This window comes from Schistocerca cancellata, chromosome 5 (genome assembly GCF_023864275.1).
Source record: "Schistocerca cancellata isolate TAMUIC-IGC-003103 chromosome 5, iqSchCanc2.1, whole genome shotgun sequence".
NCBI lineage: Eukaryota > Metazoa > Arthropoda > Insecta > Orthoptera > Acrididae > Schistocerca > Schistocerca cancellata.
The window spans coordinates 323,256,468-323,278,122 of record NC_064630.1 but is presented as its reverse complement, the minus strand read 5'-3'; the positions used below and the strand labels follow the sequence as shown (position 1 = coordinate 323,278,122).

General features: G+C 41.0%; 1 protein-coding gene across 2 annotated transcripts in view; it reads left to right on the top strand.

The window, feature by feature from the left end:
• The window catches only part of LOC126187376 (DENN domain-containing protein 1A-like), a 286,790-nt gene that overhangs the window by 45,203 nt on the left and 219,932 nt on the right, over positions 1 to 21,655 (top strand). For both annotated transcript variants that reach the window (XM_049928424.1, XM_049928423.1), the window contains exon 3: positions 15,527 to 15,664. In XM_049928424.1, the coding sequence (XP_049784381.1) occupies positions 15,527 to 15,664 (138 nt within the window). The remainder of the gene's footprint in view (positions 1 to 15,526; positions 15,665 to 21,655) is intronic.

Sequence of the window (21,655 nt, the reverse complement as noted above, 5' to 3'; positions counted from 1 at the left end):
TAGGTGGGAAATCTCACCTGATTCTGCTGTATCGTAGTCTGATGGAAAACAGACATACCCAGAAAGTAAATGACATAGCTGAACTGCTATGTATGTGGTTGGAAGATAGCATTCATTACAGCGTAACTGTTACAGCTGCTGATAACGACAAACACAACATATTTATAAGGTGACATTAGCCAAAGAGAGTGAACTTTTGAATACAAAACTGCAAGCAATGGATAGGTACACTTGAAAAATTGAGGATTTTCCCTAATTTTAATTGTCAATTTGTACTGCCTCTGCATTGTTTAAAGTTCACTTGCAATGACTTTTATTTCTACACTACTGGCCATTAAAATTGCTACACCAAGAAGAAATGCAGATGATAAATGGGTATTCATTGTACAAATATATTATACTAGAACTGACATGTGATTACATTTTCACGCAATTTGGGTGCATAGATCCTGAGAAAACAGTACCCAGAACAACCACCTCTGGCTGTAATAACGGCCTTGATATGCCTGGGCATTGAGTCAAACAGAGCTTGGATGGCGCGTACAGGTACAGCTGCCCACACAGCTGCAACACACCACGGTTCATCAAGAGTAGTGACTGGCGTATTGTGACGAGCCAGTTGCTCGGCCACCATTGACCAGACGTTTTCAAATGGTGAGAGATCTGGAGAATGTGCTGGCCAGGGCAGCAGTCGAACATTTTCTGTATCCAGAAAGGCCCATACAGAACATGCAACATGCAGTCATGCATTATCCTGCTGAAATGTAGGGTTTCACAGGGATCGAATGAAGGGTAGGGTCGTAACACATCTGAAATGTAACGTCCACTGTTCAAAGTGCCGTCAATGCGAACAAGAGGTGACCAAGACGTGTAACCAATGGCGCCCCATACCATCATGCCAGGTGATACGACAATATGGCGATGACGAATACACGCTTCCAATGTGTGTTCAGCACGATGTCGCCAAACAAGGATGCGACCATCATGATGCTGTAAACAGAACCTGGATTCATCTGAAAAAATGACATTTTGCCATTCGTGCACCCAGGTTCATCGTTGAGTACACCATCGCAGGCGCTCCAGTCTGTGATGCAGCGTCAAGGGTAACCGCAGCCATGGTCTCCGAGCTGATAGTCCATGCTGCTGCAAACATCGTTGAACTGTTCGTGTAGATGGTTGTTGTCTTACAAATGTCCTCATCTGTTGAGTCAGGGATTGAGACGCAGCTGCACGATCCGTTACAGCCATGTGGATAAGATGCCTGTCATCTCGACTGCTAGTGATTCGAGGCCTTTGGGATCCAGCACGGTGTTCCGTATTACCCTCCTGAACCCACTGATTCCATATACTGCTAACAGTAATTGGACCTCGACCAACGCGAGCAGCAATGTCGCGATACAATAAACCGCAATCGCGATAGGCTACAATCCGACCTTTATCAAAGTCGGAAACATGATGGCACGCATTTCTCCTCCTTACATGAGGCATCACAACAACGTTTCACCAGGCAATGCCTGTCAACTGCTGTTTGTGTATGAGAAATTGGTTGGAAACTTTCCTCATGTCAGCGCGTTGTAGGTGTCGCTGCTAGCGCCAACCTTGTGTGAATGCTCTGAAAAGCTAATCATTTGCATATCACAGCATCTTCTTCCTGTCGGTTAAATTTCACGTCTGTAGCATGTCATCTTCGTGGTGTAGCAATTTTAATGGCCAGTAGTGTAGTAGTTATGACAGCCAGCAGGGTGAATTTTGGATGTTAATTCCACGTAAGTTGTGGTAGTGGAAAAAATATTTTCTATTCAAAAGTGTAGTAACTGCAGTGTAAGTTCACATTACAATTGTGCTCGCAAGTAGTGTTCCAGGCAGTTTTATAAGGAGAAAGACCGCTGCAGAGGGGTGTAATTAAACAATGAAATTTACATGATGTCAGAACTGTTCTACTAAGAGCTATTACACACATCAAAGTAATCCTATTGATTCTCAGTGACGTGTGATTACATAAGATTTTTATTAGGATGGAATATTTGTGATGAGATTTGCCCAGACTCAGAAGACTAAATGAGGAGTTGTTTCATTAGAAAGGCAAGAAAGACAGGCACTCAAACTACCAAAGTGGCATCAGATGGAAGGGTTACATTTTCTTCACCCCTCTCCTCCCCCTCCCCTCACAACTTCATTTTTAAGATGACCAATCCAGTCAGGAAGATGCTTGTGATGTAATAAATCATAAAGCAAAGAAGATTAAAACACTTATTAATTATCAATAAGATGCAGTCATGTGACATTTTTTATTTTAAAAGTTGTTCACTCTGTGCATAAGAATATGGGGCGTAAGGTAATAGTTCATCATCCTAGCAGTCCAGAATATCATGCCATGTAACTTTCTGTGTTGCGCCTCAGTGTGAATGACATGTTGAAAGGGAGAAGGTTTAGCTATGAAAGAACAACCTGTGAATATCTCATGGTGCCTGGCTGATTTCGGGAGAAATATCAGAGTTTGTATAGCAACTGCTTATGAATAAATTGTGATTGTAAATGTTCTTAAACAGTGGGAAAAATGATAATGAATTCCAACAACAGATTGTTGAAGGGGTTATGTGCAACAGCAGGAAGAATAACATAATGTATGTGTCAGTGGACCAAGGTGTCAAGAAAAGCCCAAAAGCAAAGCATGAGGGAGAAGCAGTTCTGAATACAGGCAGAGTTTAGATAGAAATGAAAAATGGAAAAGATACAAACATAAAGTAAAAGTGGAGAAGCAGAATCATAATGTAAGAAAATAACAAAGAGCTCATAGATATTGTGGAGATTTGAAAGGTTCATGATTATGTAATACATTTGATAGTTAATATTTGCCTGCAGTTAGAGGTAACCTGAAAGAGACAAAGCATCGTGATATGTGCATCGGGTGAAAGGTAGGTTCTGTATGTACGTAGGGGATTTGTGGCGAGACTCTCTATTGAAATGAGGTGCAATTTATTGGATGTGACTTCCATGAATGTCTGTTTTTATGTGGATTTTCAGTTTGTACTAACAGTTTTATTCAAATTTACAAAGACAACCAATAATTGTAGTCATTATAGACTAAAACGAAATATGGTGTAGGAATGTTCAAGGGTTACAAGTCCCTTAGTATAAGACACAATATCAGAGTCACAACCAACAGCTAACAAGTCCCTGATAATGACCTGAAACTCTGGAATAGAGGGATAATTGTGATGACATAAAAAAAAGCACTGGCTGGGCTGTATACTGCAGAACCAGCTCCTATACTTCCAAACTGAGGCTAAAGGGATTGCATGAAAGAGACAATGGGATTGGCACTTGGGGCAGCATCTAGAGTCTCAGACAGGTAGTGGTCTGAGCAGTGTGAGAATAGCCCCAAGCTCTTTGAAATCAGTGTCTGACAGGTATACCAAATACTCTCCTGTAGCAGGCTGTGGGGATGATATTACCCATGATGGAATCTTGACGGTGATAAGAGGTGGGAACTACAGAGATCCCACCATATACTATTACATGGAAAATGCTACCAAAGGTAATGCTGGCAGTTTGTGAGGGTTGTAAGCGGAAAACCTCTAGAGCATTATGGCAGTCACTCTGTTTCCATCAGAGTTGTTACCTGCTGTGGTGGGTCTCTGTGGACTTAAGGCAGTGTCAGAGAACATACCAGAGGTGTCAAGGAGTAGCTTGTTCTGATACTTTTATGGAGCCATCAGTGGGACAGTCTGGCATGTGGGCCACCTGTAGTCATGAAGTTGTGCTAGATGCATTGTTGAGGCACCCTCTGATGGTTGTTTCCTCAGCTGGTTCTGGTGACATACCGGAGCTTGGTCTCTGGGCACAACAGAAACATCTGATGGCTTCGATGAGTGGTGGACATGCCTGGTAACCATCCATGTTTGGGTTTACATGTCAGCACACAGATTAGCACCCCAGCTGAGGGAAATGTGTCCTTAATGTGTGTTACTGTAGTTGAGGGAAGCAAGAAGTCAGGCAGGGAGCTATGGCAATGGTTATGTAAAATATCAGGTCAGCTGTGCCCGTCGACAGGTGTGAACCAATAGGGGGCAAAGAAGCATGTCAAAGCCTTGTCCCTTATAGTCCTCTGTAATTCCTTTTTCATGTGTGGTTGACAGGTCATTACTAGTCACTCAGTCTTCAACTTTGAATCACTCAGCCTTCAAATTTGACACAGGGTTGAACAGAGTTAATGCAGGTGTGGATTACTGTTCCTACAGTAAAATGATGCAAACTAGGTTGACTTAAGGTCAGAAGATGAGATACTGGAGGAAATATAGCTGTGAAGATGGGTCGTAGGGTATGTTTGTGTAGGTTAGTCGGTAGACTATATGCCCGCAAAAGGCAAAGGTCCCGAGTTGGAGTTTAAATCAGCCAGGAAGTTTCATATTGACACACATTCCACTGCAATGGGAAACTTCATTCCAGGCTGACTTAAATTAAGGACTGTTATCTGAAACTATATTGGGAGCTCTTTTAGTTATGAAAATGGTTACCAAAATTTTGATTGTCCATGCAATTGTGGTGAGTGCAATGCTAGCAACATACACTGAGGTGATAAAAGTTGTGAGATATCTCCTAATATCATGTCTGACCTTCTGTTGCCTGCAATATTGTGGCAACTCGATGTGGCATGAACTTAACAGCTGGAAACCCTCTTCAGGAATATTGAACCATTCTGCTTCTACAGTCATCCATAATTGGGAAGGTGTTGCCAGTGCGAGATTTTGTGCACAAACTGACATCTCAATTACGTCCCATAAATTTTCAAAAGGATTCATGTTGGGCAATCTGGGTTGCAAAATCATTCACTCGAATTTCCAGAATGTTATTCAAACCAGTCACGAACAATTGTGGCTCAGTGACATGGTGCATCATCATCCAAATAATTCCATCATTGTTTGGGAACGTGAAGTCCATAAATGGATGCAAATGGTCTCCAAGTAGATGAATGTAGTCAGAGGACCCAGTCCATTCTGTGTAAACGCAACCCACACCATTGTAGAGCCATCACCAGTTTGCACAGTGCCTTGGTGATAACCTGGGTCAGTGGCTTCATGGGATCTGCGCCACACTCGAACCCTACCATCAGCTCTTACAAACTGTAATCAGGACTCGTCTGACCAGGCCATGGTTTTCCAGTCATCTAGGGTCCAACTGATATTGTCACGAGCCCAGGAGAGGTGTTGCAGGCGATCTCCTGCTGTTAACCAAGCCACCCACATCGGTCGTCTGATGCCATAGCCCATTAACACCAAATTTTGCTGCGCTGTCCTAATGGATATGTTTGTCGTCTGTTGCATATTGATTTTCGCTATTATTTCGTGCAGTGTTGCTTGTCTGTTAGCACTGACAACCCTATGTGGATGCCGCTGCTCCCAGTTGTTAAATGAGAGCCGTCGCCCACTGTGTTGTCCGTGGTGAGAGGTGATGCCTGAAATGTGGTATTCTCTGCACAGTCTTGACAGTGTGAATCTCGGAATATTGAATTCCCTAATGATTTTTGAAATGGAATGTCTCGTGTGTAGCTACAACTTTTATTCAGTGTTCAATTTTAGTTAATTCCAATCGTTTAGCCATACTCACATCAGAAACCTTTTCATGTGAATCGTCTGACATTCTCTGGTCACCTCCATAGGTATATAATTGACCACCCGTCATAGCACCGAGTTCTTGATAGCCGCACCACTTTGCTTGATGGCAGAGGAAACTTGAGTAACAGCCATGAATTTTGGACAAAGTGTTTTCAAAGAGTCCAACAATGTCTATAGCCCATTGGAAGGCATGATAAAGCATCAGTGTTGAAGTGTTGTGCTGTTGTGCAATAATGAATTGCATATTGAAAACAGAATTTTTAGATCCCATCAGAGAGAAGGCATCTAGACCATATATGCATTAGGATTTGCTGCAAGTAATGTGAACTTGACTAAAGTTTGTAGGCAACCAAGACCATCATTTGCCCTAGTAAGGAAATACCTCTCTCACTGTAGGTAATAAGCCTACACTTTAATAGCGTTAGTTTGGATGAGTCACTATGTCTTGATTATGAACAGGAACTGTGTTGTTTGACAACCAGCCTGATGGGACCGTCTGATTTCTAGATCTGCCATAAGCATACTAAGGCCTGTACGAACAATTTTGTGAAAGTGAGAAGAAATGGTTTATTACCACCTCCGAGGTGGCTCCATAAATATGTCCCTTTGTATTGAGTGCACCAACCACCAACAGTACCTCCACTTTGACAAATGTCACCTGTTATACAGGGTGTAACAAAAAGGTATGACCAAACTTTCAGGAAACATTCCTCACACACAAATAAAGAAAAGATGTTATGTGGACATGTGTCCGGAAACGCTTAATATCCATGTTGGACCTCATTTTAGTTTCGTCAGTATGTACTGTACTTCCTCGATTCACCGCCAGTTGGCCCAATTGAAGGAAGGTAATGTTGACTTCGGTGCTTCTGTTGACATGCGACTCATTGCTCTACAGTACTAGCATGAAGCACATCAGTACGTAGCATCAACAGGTTAGTGTTCATCACGAACGTGGTTTTGCAGTCAGTGCAATGTTTACAAATGCGGAGTTGGCAGATGCCCATTTGATGTATGGATTAGCACGGGGCAATAGCCGTGGCACGGTGCGTTTGTATCGAGACAGATTTCCAGAATGAAGGTGTCCCAACAGGAAGACGTTCGAAGCAATTGATCGGCGTCTTAGGGAGCACGGAACATTCCAGCCTATGACTCGCGACTGGGGAAGACCTAGAATGACGAGGACACCTGCAATGGATGAGGCAATTCTTCGTGCAGTTGACGATAACCCTAATGTCAGCGTCAGAGAAGTTGCTGCTGTACAAGGTAACGTTGACCACGTCACTGTATGGAGAGTGCTACGGGAGAACCAGTTGTTTCCATACCATGTACAACGTGTGCAGGCACTATCGGCAGCTGATTGGCTTCCACGGGTACACTTCCGCAAATGGTTCATGCAACAATGTGTCAATCCTCATTTCAGTGCAAATGTTCTCTTTACGGATGAGGCTTCATTCCAACGTGATCAAATTGTAAATTTTCACAATCAACATGTGTGGGCTGATGAGAATCCGCATGCAATTGTGCAATCACGTCATCAACACAGATTTTCTGTGAACGTTTGGGCAGGCATTGTTGGTGATGTCTTGATTGGGCTCCATGTTCTTCCACCTATGCTCAATGGAGCACATTATCATGATTTCATACGGGATACTCTACCTGTGCTGCTAGAACATGTGCCTTTACAAGTACGACACAACATGTAGTTCATGCACGATGGAGCTCCTGCACATTTCAGTCGAAGTGTTCGTACACTTCTCAACAACAGATTCGGTGACCGATGGATTGGTAGAGGCGGACCAATTCCGTGGCCTCCACGCTCTCCTGACCTCAACCCTCTTGACTTTCATTTATGGGGGCATTTGAAATCTCTTGTCTACGCAACCCCGGTACCTAATGTAGAGACTCTTCGTGCTCGTATTGTGGACGGCTGTGATACAATACGCTATTCTCCAGGGCTGCATCAGTGCATCAGGGATTCCGTGCGACGGAGGGTGGATGCATGTATCCTCGCTAACGGAGGACATTTTGAACATTTTCTGTAACAAAGTGTTTGAAGTCACACTGGTACGTTCTGTTGCTGTGTGTTTCCATTCCATGATTAATGTGATTTGAAGAGACGTAATAAAATGAGCTCTAACATGGAAGGTAAGCGTTTCCAGACACATGTCCACATAACATATTTTCTTTCTTTGTGTGTGAGGAATGTTTCCTGAAAGTTTGGCCGTACCTTTTTGTAACACGCTGTATATCAGTAAGGCTCTTCCATACAGTCTTGCTACCAGTGGATGCCTCATCTGCTGTGGAAAATGGGAGTTGTCAAAATATACTGATAACCTTACCTCAGCCTTTATTGACTGACTGTATTCCATCCACCTAATCCATAACGGATCTCCCATGCCATCTCCTCCTTGAATACCAGAATCCCAGTTAACCAACTGCTGACCAGTTCTCCTCTAATTACTCAGTATTACCCACGCCTTGAAAAGCTTAACCTCATCCTTCACCAGGGCTCTGACTACCTGTCGTTATGCTCTGAGGTGAGAGGTATCGTACTCAAAATCCTACCCACATCACCTGAAGTAGTGTTCTTCCACACATCCGACCTACAAAACATCCTTATCCATTCCTTCTCCAATCCTGCTCCCAGTCGTGCACCCCACGGGGTCATTCCCTTGTCATCAACCCTGGTGCAAGACCTGTCCCATACATTCACCCACCACCTCCTACTGCAGTCCAGTCACAGGCATCTCCTGCCCAGGAAAAGGCAGAGCCTTGTGTGAAAGCAGCCATCTTATGTATTAGCTATACTGCTATCAGTGTACAGCTTTCTGTGAGGCCACAAGAAGTAACCAACCGTCCACTTACACGAATGAATGGCTACCGCTAAACTGTGCCAAACCAAAATATTGACCTTCCAATTGTCAAACATGCTGCACACCACACCACAACACTAAAGACTTCAACAACTGCTTCACTACATGTTCCATTTGGATACTCCCTTCCAGTATAAATTTCTGTGAACTACACATTGGGAATTCTCTCTCCAGTATATGCTGTGCTTTAGCAATCCCCCTGGCCTTAAACCTCGGCTAACTTGTTTCCCTCTGCCTCACTTTACCTTCTCCCTTCTCTGTATTCTTCCTCCCTCTGGATAACGTATTGCGTTCTCCAACCACTCCCACCTCCCCCCTCCCCCTCCCCCTTCCCGCTTCCCCCTCCCCCTTCCCGCTTCCCCCTTCCCCCTTCCCGCTTCCCCCTCCCCCTTCCCGCTTCCCCCCCCTTCCTGCCTCCCCCTCCCCCTTCCTGCCTCCCCCTCCCCCTTCCTGCCTCCCCCTCCCCCTTCCTGCCTCCCCCTCCCCCTTCCTGCCTCCCCCTCCCCCTTCCTGCCTCCCCCTCCCCCTTCCTGCCTCCCCCTCCCCCTTCCTGCCTCCCCCTCCCCCTTCCTGCCTCCCCCTCCCCCTTCCTGCCTCCCCCTCCCCCTTCCTGCCTCCCCCTCCCCCTTCCTGCCTCCCCCCTCCCCCTTCCTGCCTCCCCCTCCCCCTTCCTGCCTCCCCCCTCCCCCTTCCTGCCTCCCCCCTCCCCCTCCCCCCTCTACCCTCCCCTCCCCCAATGTGGGCTCCCTGACTCCCTCAACATGGTGCCAAGTGATTGAACAACAATACACTATCTGCCAAGTCTGTTGCCCAATACTTATATCGACAATTGTAATATATGGTGTTTTCTGTTGTCCAAAACCCATCTTTGGCAATACCACACGAGATGACACAATGCACCAAAACTCATTTACCTAGTTTGGGGCACATGAAGTTGACAAAACTTTGGATGTGAGTAATACGCATGGACTTTGTGACATCATATGCAATCTTGTTTCAACATTAGTACATCAGGTTACTCAAGAACAAGCACAACCAAATGCCATGTCACATCAACCATTCAAAACAGAAACATGCTGATCTTCAAACCAACAAACTGGTGCAGACAAATGGAACTGCAGTGAAATTAGTATGGAAGGTTATTTGACGCGGGTGAAAGAGAAAATCAACATTTTCCTTCCCCACCTCACTGAATGTATAGTATGTGTCTGGTTCACAGGTGCTTTGGGGAGTGCAGCATCTACATCCAATCCAAGAAAAATCTTTTACCACCTCTGACATACACTGAAGCGCCAAAGAAACTAGTATGGCATGCATATTCAAATACAGAGATATGTAAATAGGCAGAATATAGCACTGCGGTTGGCAACGCCTTCGTAAGACAAGTGTCTGGTGCAGTTGTTAGAGCAGTTTCTACTGTTCCCACGGCAGGGTAGAAAGATTTAAGTGAGTTTGAACGTGGTGTTATAGTTGGTGCATGAGCGACGGGACACATCGTCTCTGAGGTAGCGATGAAGTGGGGATTTATTCATACAACCATTTTCACGAGTGTGCCTTGAATATCAGGAATCCGGTATAACATCAAGACTCAGACATCGCTGCGGCCGGAGAAAGATCCTGCAAGAACGGGACTGACAACATCTGAAGAGAATTGTTCAACCTGACAGAAGTGCAACCCTTCCACAAATTGCTGCAGATTTCAATGCTGGGCCATCAGCAAGTGTCAGCGTGCAACCCATTCAACAAAACATCGTTGATATTAGTTTTCAGAGCCGAAGGCCCAGTCGTGTACTCTTGGTGATTGCACGCCACAATGCTTTACACCCCAAGTATGTCTGAGAACACCAACGTTGGACTGTTGATGACTACAAACATGTTACCTGGTCAGATGAGTCTTATTTCAAATTGTATCAAGTGGGTGGATGTGTATGGGTACAGAAACAACCTCATAAATACATGGACCCTGTATGTCAGCAGGGGACTGCTCAAGCCAGTGGAGGCTTTGTAATGGTGTGGGGCATGTGTAGTTGGAGTGATATGGGATTCCTGATATATTTAGATACAACTCTGACAAGTGGCATTTACATAAGCATCCTGTCTGATCACTTGCATTCATTCATGTCCATTGTGCATTCTGATGGACTTGGGCAATTCCAGCAGGACAATGCGACACCCCACATCCAGAATTGCTACAGAGTGGCTCCAAAAATACTCTTCTGAGTTTAAATGCTTCCTATGGCCACCAAACTCCCCAGACATGAACATTATTGAGCATATCTGGGATGCTTTGCAATGTGCTATTCAGAAGAGATCTCCACCCCCTCATACTGTTATTGATAGGATTCATGATGTCAGTTCCCTCCAGCACTACTTTAAACATTAGTTGAGTCCATGCCATGTTGTACTGCAGCACTTCTGCATGCTTGTGGGGGCCCTACACAAGGTTAAGCAGGTGTACCAGTTTCTTTCGCTCTTCAGTATAAGTAGCCTGTGGTATGTTGAATCCAAAATCCTCATGAGCTATTGATTTACGAGGAACAGTATTATAAGAATTTAGACATCACTCCACACAGAAAAGTGTCCAAAACACACACAAATCAACACTAAGGTCAAGCAATCCTTTAAGCAATGCAAGAAAATTGCTCGGAAATTGTTTTATGCCTTTCTCAATTGCAGTGCTAAATGAGAGAATATAGTTTGAAGGTAAGGTTTTAGATACAGAGGTAAAACTTCAGAGGCATAGTCACATACAGAATAGAAAATGTAAGAGAATGCAATTACGTCTCAAGCACTGAAGGAATTTAATTTTAACTCAGTGTAGAGGATCAAATTTTGTGCGCCGCTATTATTATTAAGGACTTTAACTGACAATAGAGCAAATAACCAACACCACCCATGTCATTGACACTATTTTTTACAAATGATAATACATGCATTATCAGAGGAATTAAAACACCTGAAATGTCTCCTCAATGATATCTGGCGCACAGAATTACTCACAATGATGTGAGTTTGACAAATAATTATGCCCATACTGATGAAGGGAAAAGAGCCCTGTCAAACTGATATCCAAATTTTCTCAAGCTGCAGTATCATAAAAATTCTGGAATGGATTGTTAAAACAAAACTGTAATCATTGCTGGAACATGAATACTTCAGAAAAGGAAAGGGGGCTTACAATAGACTTGTAGTTTAACTCTCAAGGATACATGAATTTTACTTATCTGTGCTTCAGATAATGAAATGGTGTATTATAACTTACTGTAATTGTACATTTCAAAATTTATATTACTATTGTTTATTTCAAGTTAAACAAATGTTCACTCTACATTCATTGCAAACACGCATACAACGCTTATTACAGGAAATTTTTATTTTCTTGTCTTTACTCTGCTACACATGAAACAACCAGAAGATTTTGATTTGTTTTGGTGGTAGTCCATGTACTGCAGTTTCCTTATTTAGTTTCAAGATGCTTTCTATGCCAGTTTGGAGTTCCAAACACAAGTTTTTAGATAAGCAATTTAGCATATGTGGGTGAACTAATTATAAGCCAGTTTCTTTCAAAAACATTTTTCTGTTGGTCTTATTCATGTTTTTGGCAATGTTAAATAACACCTGTAAATTAATTATATATAAAGGTAGTATCTGTTCCTGAAAGAGCAGATACCATTGATGACCGTGCAGCTTCTCTAGAATGAAATGATAATTAAATTGACACCCTAGCTGCAAACAGGCGTTGATATACATTATTGGGGACATGTTGAAATGTTTGCCCCGACTGGGACTCGAACCCGGGACCCCCTGCTTCTGTGGCAGATGCTCTATCCACTGAACCAGCAAGGGCACAGAGGATAGCGCACCTGCAGGGACTTATCCCTTGCACGCTCCCCGTTAGACCCACATTCCCAACATGTACACACCTAATAGTTGTTTGCCCATCACACTCATTACTCGTTTCAGATGAATCTACCAAGTCTTATACAAGTTGGGCCATAGCGTGTGCATTCACACAAGAAGGTCAATGGCCGAGTAGCCGTATTTTAACTATAGATGAAAGTAGTATCTGTTTCCGAAAGAACAGATACTCTTGATGACCATGCAGCTTCTTTAGAATTCTGAATGCAAATTGAGATTATAAAACCTCCATTTTCCTGTTTGGTAAAAATGAAACAGGGGTCTGACAACAATTGTAAATTTGTATTTTTTTATAAATTTCATCCACCAATGGGACTGAAGTAAAATACTTATCCATTGTCAGGTGTACCAGTTTTAGATCATCTTCCGTAAATGGAAGTAGATAATTTTTTAACAATTTGACTGGCTATAGGTTTATGGCTTGGAGAGCCGTGATTATGAATGTAAGGTTATGCACTTACAGTATAGAAGTTCTACTGTCTAACATAGTATTAATTTTAATCCTGTCCTTAACAAGCCTGCATACTGTGTAAATGAAAAATGGGCAGTGTTCTCACAAACCAAATAGCTGCTCACCAGTTGTGCAGTTGGTGTGAGGGAGTAACTCTGGGTACAGCTGTCTATAAGTGCTTCCCAAACTTCACGAATTGGAGGAAACTCATATTTATTTCTTAAGGCTTTGTCGTTAAAATGAAGGCATGGACGTAAAAATTTAATTTGGGGTTTGCTCATAATAGCTCTTTATATTCTGGCTCTTCTTTAGAAAACATGTCACTCATAGAAAAGTGAGAATCTTTTCTAACACCAATGATAAGCAGGAGGCCTTAATGCAAGTATCTCATTGAAATCTGTGTCACTTACATACCTTGTATCTTGTCCACAACTCAGTTTTTACCTTCAGCTTTCTTGTTTTGTATAAAATGTTTTTTACTTTTTCTTAAGCAAATAAGGCTTTCCAAGCATCTACCTCCTAATTTACATTTGTTGCTTGCCCACAAGCTCCATGCATTCTCAAAACTATATTAAGACAGGTAGTTTTGGTTGAAGGACTTTCTAATGTACGCCATTGACAACCGTTGTGACTGGTAATAATGTTATTTTTTACCCGGCTTACTTATTCATCAGGTAGATTATCATCAGATATTTCATCATTGTGCTCTGATAAAATTTCAACATTATCCTCAACTTCACTCACAATTTCATCCTCTTCTGATTAATAATTGGCTAACTGTTGTTGAATAGTATTTTTGTAGTCATCTTCTTCTGCATTTTCTGTGCCTTTGCTCGCCGTAACTGGAAGAAAAAGAATGCACTATAGTTTTTTCTACAATCATGTGTGTATACAGTAGTATTTGATTACATGAACATACCTTTTCCACACCTTCATGTTGGAACAGTGAGATTGTACGTGTGTTTAACTGTAAGCTAGAATCTCATGGGAGAATAGCTAGCCTACCAAGCACTACCATCCTAACAACAAAAACTTTTCTGTGGAAGTGATATTGTGTGGGGTAACAGGTTACACCTGTATCCATTTGAGGTCAACGACTGAAACCTTGACCATGTACAACTTCCATACTGTAGACTCCTTCACCATTCACTTGTGTGTGAAGTGTACTAAGTTACATACTGTTTCATAAGCTTTGTGTTCTTAGAATACCAGATATCCAGTATCATGAGGCCAGCTCATGGTGCTACAATCTTGAATATGACTGCTAAAAGTAGGCTACCGGTATCACTTTGCAAGTTCCAGTAGCATCTTGCTTTACAGATTCAGTTGGGATACTGTACTACAACAGTAATCTTGACTGCATGATTCTTGGGACTATTAGCTGGTATGGTATGCCAACATCAAATGTCTTCTCTCAGGTCTAGAACACACATCAAACATTCTCATCGGCACAAACATGTTTTCACACAGTACCACCACAATGCTCATTGACACAGACGTATGGTCCATACAGTACCACAATGCACACCCTATATTGATTGCTAGTAAGGCTTCAACTACACAAAGGTGCAATCTTTTGCTACAGTGACATCAAATTAGGACCCATAAAAAAAAATAATAGTAACACTGCATTCCAATCTTCATTGGAGCGATCTCTTCACTACTGACTAATGCTCTATCGAAAGTAGTGGGAATGACACTCTACATTTTGTGTCAGTTCATGGCAAACAAGTTTATGTTGCACTGAACCTGAGTTCTGGAGCTCCCAGACATTCTAAAATAAACTAAGCTTCAGGAATTCCTTTGGACCATTTACTGTTTCACTATTGAAACAAAAAGCAAACCAGTGAATAGGAACTGATACTTAACAGAAATACTTCCTCAATATCCAGTTAACGGGAAGAACCAAAACTTCAGAATGAACTTTTATAAGCTATTCGCTTTGTGTGACACTCATGACTTGCATTCCCATCCTGGCTGCCACTTTAAGTGTTTTTGGTACTTCATGAATAGCTCAGCTGTATATGACAAAGAGCCACTGACGTACAAAAAGTGAAGGTCAGTTTTCCATTCTTGGTATGGTGCACTGTACTAATCTATGAGTTTCATGGTAATGCACATTTTATTAGAAAGTGAAAGTGTCATTCTGCATAAAAAATTCTAAATCATGATTGATTTTTCTATCACTGCTTGGTATAGGACAACTTCATGTGTATAAATAAAAAGTACAAAAATATAAATGTTTCCAGTATTAATGTATTTAGTTAATTGTTTTCTTAGTTTACAAGAGAATCATCTTATAAATTGAAAACTGGTTAGCTAAATAATGCTGTAGAATGTCCACATTTTTGTGCTTTTCATTTGTAAATCCAAATCATGATTCCAGTGAAAGAGCGGCAGTCTTGACACACTGCACGAGTAATAGTACTGTTGGAGATAAAACTTTTATATTTACAAAAAATATTTTTGATTGATTAGTCACTTTTCCAGAAATTTTATTCTACTTCTTTATTGTGCAACATTGCAAGAGTTCACATCATTAAGTCATTATGTAATGATGAAACACATTTTTTTTTTTTTTTTTTTTTTTTTTTTTTTTTGCGCAAATTAAGCTCTTGTAACAAAAATCAAAGTCTGTAAGTGGTTTTATTTGCCTTTTGTTTCAGCACTGTTGTTCAACACTACTCATTTGTTCTTACAAGCATAGACTCAAAATGGACATTTGGCTTTTGTCGTCATGATCCAAAAACAGAGACTGCACTTGTGATATTAAGCTTTTTACCATGGCATGAATCATTTTATAAGTGAGTATTGTAATTTATGTTTTGTTAAATATAATATCAAGTGTGAAAATAGGAAGTGTGGTGTGAATGACTTGACCATTTTAATACTGCATTGATTTCATCTTCTGCTGTAGAACAAAATAGCTATATACTTTCCCATATGCTAGCAATAACCTAAACACTGCAAAATCTCAGTACATTAAGCTGCTATCTTGAACCATGTTATCATTGTCATTTAATCTGTTTTTTAATGTAAGTTTTACTGTCACCAATTACAGAATTAGGCTTAGGGCTGCAGAACCAGTGGTTTTTTATGCCTGGCTGAGAAGCATGACACTCTATACTGTTTTAGGCTTAATGATGTCTGTAGGCAACTCTAATATAGAAAAATTGGTGTGTGTGTGTGTGTGTGTGTGTGTGTGTGTGTGTGTGTGAGAGAGAGAGAGAGAGAGAGAGAGAGAGAGAGAGAAGAATGATGAAAAAGCTGGGATGGAATGACAACATGAAAAGAATGAATTCCTCTTCATCACATAGAGGAGGCACTGAGGTAGACAGGAACACTGAAAAAAAGAAAACCTACTAGATGTTATTAGCTAACAGACTAAGCCTTTCATCAGATGTAAACACCACACACACACACACACACACACACACACACACACACACACACACACACACACACAGAGTTTATGTTGTAGTGATCCTTTCTGTATCAAGTATTTATAGAATTGTATTTGCTCAGTCTACAGGTCATTAACAAAATGATGAAAGCACACGTGCAACATTACTGTTATTGTACTGAATTATCTTTAGCTGGTGTACTAATTTAGTTAAACTGTCACATGGAGCATGACATTTTAATTTATTACTGCTTTACTACTAACTGTATTCCTGACATGTTTTTCAGACGGTATTCACACACCACTGAATATACCAGAAAAATTATATTATTGTATGACACACAGTTTAGGAGATATGACGTCATAAACACTTAGATGTGTGAGAAACTGTTGCATCATGCAAGATGTTTAAAACTGTTACTTCACTGCAACTAAGTCTATTCACAACACTTTTTGCAGACATGATCCACATGTGCTGCTGAATGTATCTAGAAAAATATATCATTGAGCAACACAAACTTCAGGAGGTGTGGCGCCATAAACCCTGATGTGTGAAAAACTGCCAAATCATGCGTGAAGTTTTAATTTATGACTTGTCTACTTCTAACTCTGTTCACAACACATTTCACAGATTGTAGCTAAATATACCAATGGATATACCTGCAGCATTATATTATTGTATAGAACATATAATATGGATTACTATATGTTCTATACAATGATATTATGTTGCAGGTATATCCATTGGTTTATTTAGCTACAATCTGTGAAATGTGAAATATGTTGTCATAAACATTGAGCTGTATGAAAATGAAACTGCAGGGCCAAATTTGCTACAGGTGCAGGTGAAATTTGTTTACACATATGTGTGAACTATCTTAAATATTTGTGAAATATATTTGACATGTTTGTATGCAGACAAAGCCACATGCAAGGAGCTCATCCTAAACCCCTGGAATGATTTCAACCAAATTTGGTGCACATATTAGTTACAATGCTTAAAGAAATAGTGTGGCAGTAAGAACAACTATCAACCTCCTGTTGGGCCGAGTGTGATAACGAGGAGGGGCAAGGGGGAGGAAGAGGTGGGCACAGATGGGGGGAGGGGGGGGATATTGGGCAGACAGAGTGGACAGTAAAATGGACACAGAAAGGGTAGAGGAGGAGATGGACTGAGAAGAAAAGAGTAGGAGATGGATAAGGTCAGGGGGAGGAAGAGATGGGCAGAGAGAAGGGGATGGTAGAGATGGATAGACAGAGAGGAGTGGAGGAGGAGGAGATTGAAAAGGAGAGTGGGAGGTGAAGGTTGACAGGGGGGGGGATGATGGACAAAGAGTAAGGGGGGCAGATAGTGAGAGCTGAAGGAGGAAATGGACAGAGGGGGAGGTTCAGAAACATGGAAAGTACACTAAGAAGGTACACTCAATTGTTTATTTTGAATGTCTACACTGTGCTACTAAAAGAAAATTATTTTAGGTTACTTCTGTTTGCTAAGGTACCCAACTGTACTTTTTATTTTGAAGCACAATGAACAACTGGGTAATTCTCCAAATTCTTTGCGCTTATAGAATGTCACTGCTCAGAAATGATTTTTTATAGGAGGAAAATGAGCTGTCTGCTTCACAGTGGAATTAGAGTGCAAATTTTAGGAAGTGAAATATACCTGGAGTGATGTTGACTGGAACATCTTTTTCTTCCACACTGATGATATTGCACATAGCAGTAAAAGACAAATAGCTGAGATTTTTTTGCCAAAACTGCATCACACTTATTCACTACCCTCTGCCCAATCCCACCTAAGTCACCCAACTTGCTTTTATGTTTTCAACAATTTCAAATGATTTCTGCAAAGGCAGCCCAGTAGATTCTAATTCCTTAATGCTAATGGCAAGGAAGCTGAAGTTACTGTTAAGTTCAGTGGAAGCATTTCATGCCACTTGCACTGAATCTGAAGATTCTCTTGGAAATGAATCATAGATTTCATGGCTGGTAAATGTTCTTTATAAAAACTGACAACTTAAACCCATTTACCCCATTGCATTAGAACAGGACTAGGTTTGGTAGCAGTTCTCTATAAAGTAACATACAATGCAGGGCTTTAAGAAACACATTCTTGGCATATGAAATTATTTTGTTTACTTCTGGGTGGCTGCCGCACACTTCTTTGGTGGTGTATTGCAGTTCCTGGACCAGAAGTGAAATGGATTTAATGCTAATGAAATACACAGAGGGTAGTTGCCACCACCATCTTTTAGGCCACAGCATGTGAATACGTAACAAGATTTTTTTTGGAAAATTGGAAATTTGTGGTAAGATTGTATGGGACCAAACTGTTGAGGTCATTGGTCCCTAAGCTTAACCACTACTTAATCTAACTCAGACTAACTTATGCTAAGGATCACACACACACACACACACACACACACACACACACACACACACACCCTCATGAGAGGGAGGACTGGAAACTCCAATGGGGGAACCCGCATGGAGCGTGACAAGGTGCTTCAGACCACACGGCTGAATTTTTTTCCCTGGATACCCTGTAGCGACAGAACTTTAAGCTGTCATTCACAGAATGAGCTCCTATTGAATGATCTGTGCAATCCAGTACTTGGGTAAGAAATCAGTACGGGCTATGAGCATTCTTCTCCATTGAGTTTGCCAGCAACAAGATTGCTTGAAGAATTTATTACAAATCTGTCACAGTTGCAGTACGTGTATTTTGCTAACTAGTTTCGAACCAACTGGTTTATTCTCAGGCCTGCCCTCTTGAGGTAAGGCTTGAGTATGAGCCACTTGGTTCGAAACAAGTAGCAAAATAAATGTACTGCAATTGTGACATATCTGTAATAAATTCTTCATGAAATAAGTGTTGCCTGTCCTACAGCAACAAAAATGTTGAAATTGTACAATGAGATTGCTAGTGAAACATTAATGTATGTCTGTTGATGTGTCGATGGCTTCCCAGATGTGGTGGATAATTATATAGCTCTGCACACTTTTTGGTGCATCCTGGTAATGAAAACCAAAATAGTTCTTCCTTAATGTCAGTTCATGGAGACTCTGTTGCCAATTGTACTTTTGTGGAAATGTCATATTCAAGCACTTGAAGCTCGTACAGTGGAACGTTCACAGCAGCCGTAGCAGAGCACATATAGAAAAATTCATTTGTGGGGTTTGGAGTCTTTTGCATCTGTGACAATAAAATTTGCTTCATAGATGATGGTACTGCTTTGTTCTTTGCATGTGCATCACTATGTATATGCTGCTGAAGTTGGGACTTCGTAAAGCAACCGATCTGCTTATTGCTTGCTCTGAATAGCACGATCTCTCAATCAGTAGTGAAAGCATCATTCTTCATAAATCATGATCTTAATTTAGATGATAATTCTGATGCAACAGGAGGCATCATCAGAACAAAAGTGTTGTGAAATTTTTGAGAAGTACTCTCTGGCAAACTTTCCTTGGTGCATACACACTCTTGTTCTGAATCAGTAGAAGTTGCTAGTAGTCGGAAAACTTGGGGCCGCTAGTCTTTTGTTTGCCCCACTGCTGATCTCTACAGCACAAAAAGCTCTTTACTACATACAGTGAAGGCTTCAACAATGCTACGCATGGGATTATTATTGTATCTACTTTGCTTTTGAGAACTGAAATTTTGAATCTTAGAAAATTGAGTGGAATCGAGGCCTTCATAATCCGACTTAAAAGTCCAATTTACCAGATTTTATTGCATTGCAATACAATTTTTGCAGCCAATTTTTTTTGTATATTCAACTTTTATGGTAGGTCTGATTCAGATATTTATTTATCTAGGAAGCTGCCTACTGAGGATAAGAAGGGTAAAAAAGTAGCAATATGTAATTTTATGTAGCATAGAAGTTAAGATATGCAGAAACATGAAGTGATACTGAAATATGGAATGATAAAAATTAAATGTCCTGTACTGACAAAGTAATTTGTGAACATTTACTCTTTCCATGTGCGTAGGAGCGAAGGAAAAAACATAGCTAATTGAGGTATGCTTCTAATGTCCATCATTAAAGGCAATGGAAAAGCTTCAAAACTAGATGATTTTTCTTTGAGCTGAGTATTTTAAAAATAGATGGCCAAATCAGTAACTCTTTCCGCAACTGTATTTGCAGACAAATGGGTTGTTTAAAAAGCCTTCAGTTCCCTAGGCAAACAATTTCTGCAGTTATAATTAAACTTTCTCTTATGAAATCTCTTTTACGAAGAATTTCAAGTGTTTAACTATCAGCATCAACAAGATGTAACTTGGGTGCATTCGGCACTTCACCTTCTTGTGTTATTCTGAAGGGATGAGTCTGGAAAACATCTGTGTGGAATCTGTTTTTAAACTTTTTGTCTGTTACTTGATAGTCTCCTACAAAAATATTCGCTGCTAGTGGGTTCTTGTTCACCGACGCATAAGATGACGTGGTAATTACATACCGTTGTGGCCTGCGGGCTGTGGGCCATGAATTGGACACCCTTGCTGTACACAGAAATAAAACTCTCTTCACTTCCCAGAAACATTTCTCGAGGAGCGGGTTAACAGATTCTGGTAAAATTTTACGTCATTGATTTTTAACACGATTAGACTGTGGATGTGTACCTTACACATCAGCAGGGCCTCCTTTTTTTTTTAGGCTTCTTAGACACTGTGTGTCACAGTGGAGTTACCTAGTGACTGAAGTTTTCTGCAAGATGTCTTTCAATAATTTCCTTCTGGGAGCAAGCATGTCAATGAAGATAGGCTGCCAGCAACTCTTAATTAATTACAAGATTAAGATCTTTTACACAGTTCTCCTACAGAACATTATCTGTCTGTCTATGAATTCTTTAGAAACAGGGAGAACAGTCATGGTTAGACAAAAGACATGCGTTGTGCACTTTTCCCCCTCAGTAACTTGCCTGCTTATCCCACTGACAAAGTTCATGCTAATGGTATATTTCTTGACCTGTTGTACAAATGGATCTCCAGTGTGCCATCAAGGATCACACACACTCTTAATATTTGTTGCCATAGATTCTGTTCAGTCCTCCACAACTATGCAGTAGTTATTCCGACATATACTAATGGGTCCGAAAACAGCCAGAAAATCAGCTGTCCATTTATTGAGAAAACATTTAGGTAATGTACCTTTCACACTATACGTAGTATTTACATGAGGAAATTAGTAACACTGGCCAAAAGACCCACATACATAAAAACTCAAAATGTGAGAGATTTTTTTTGTCGGCAGTGACTTCCTCGGTAATGTGATTGACAATCACTCTCCAACCCATCCGTTGATTTCTGCCATTCACAAACTGCTGCATGAGCTTCACAGTACAGTAACCTCCATGTCATTCCTGTGAACATCAAGCTTCGTAGACATCCCAG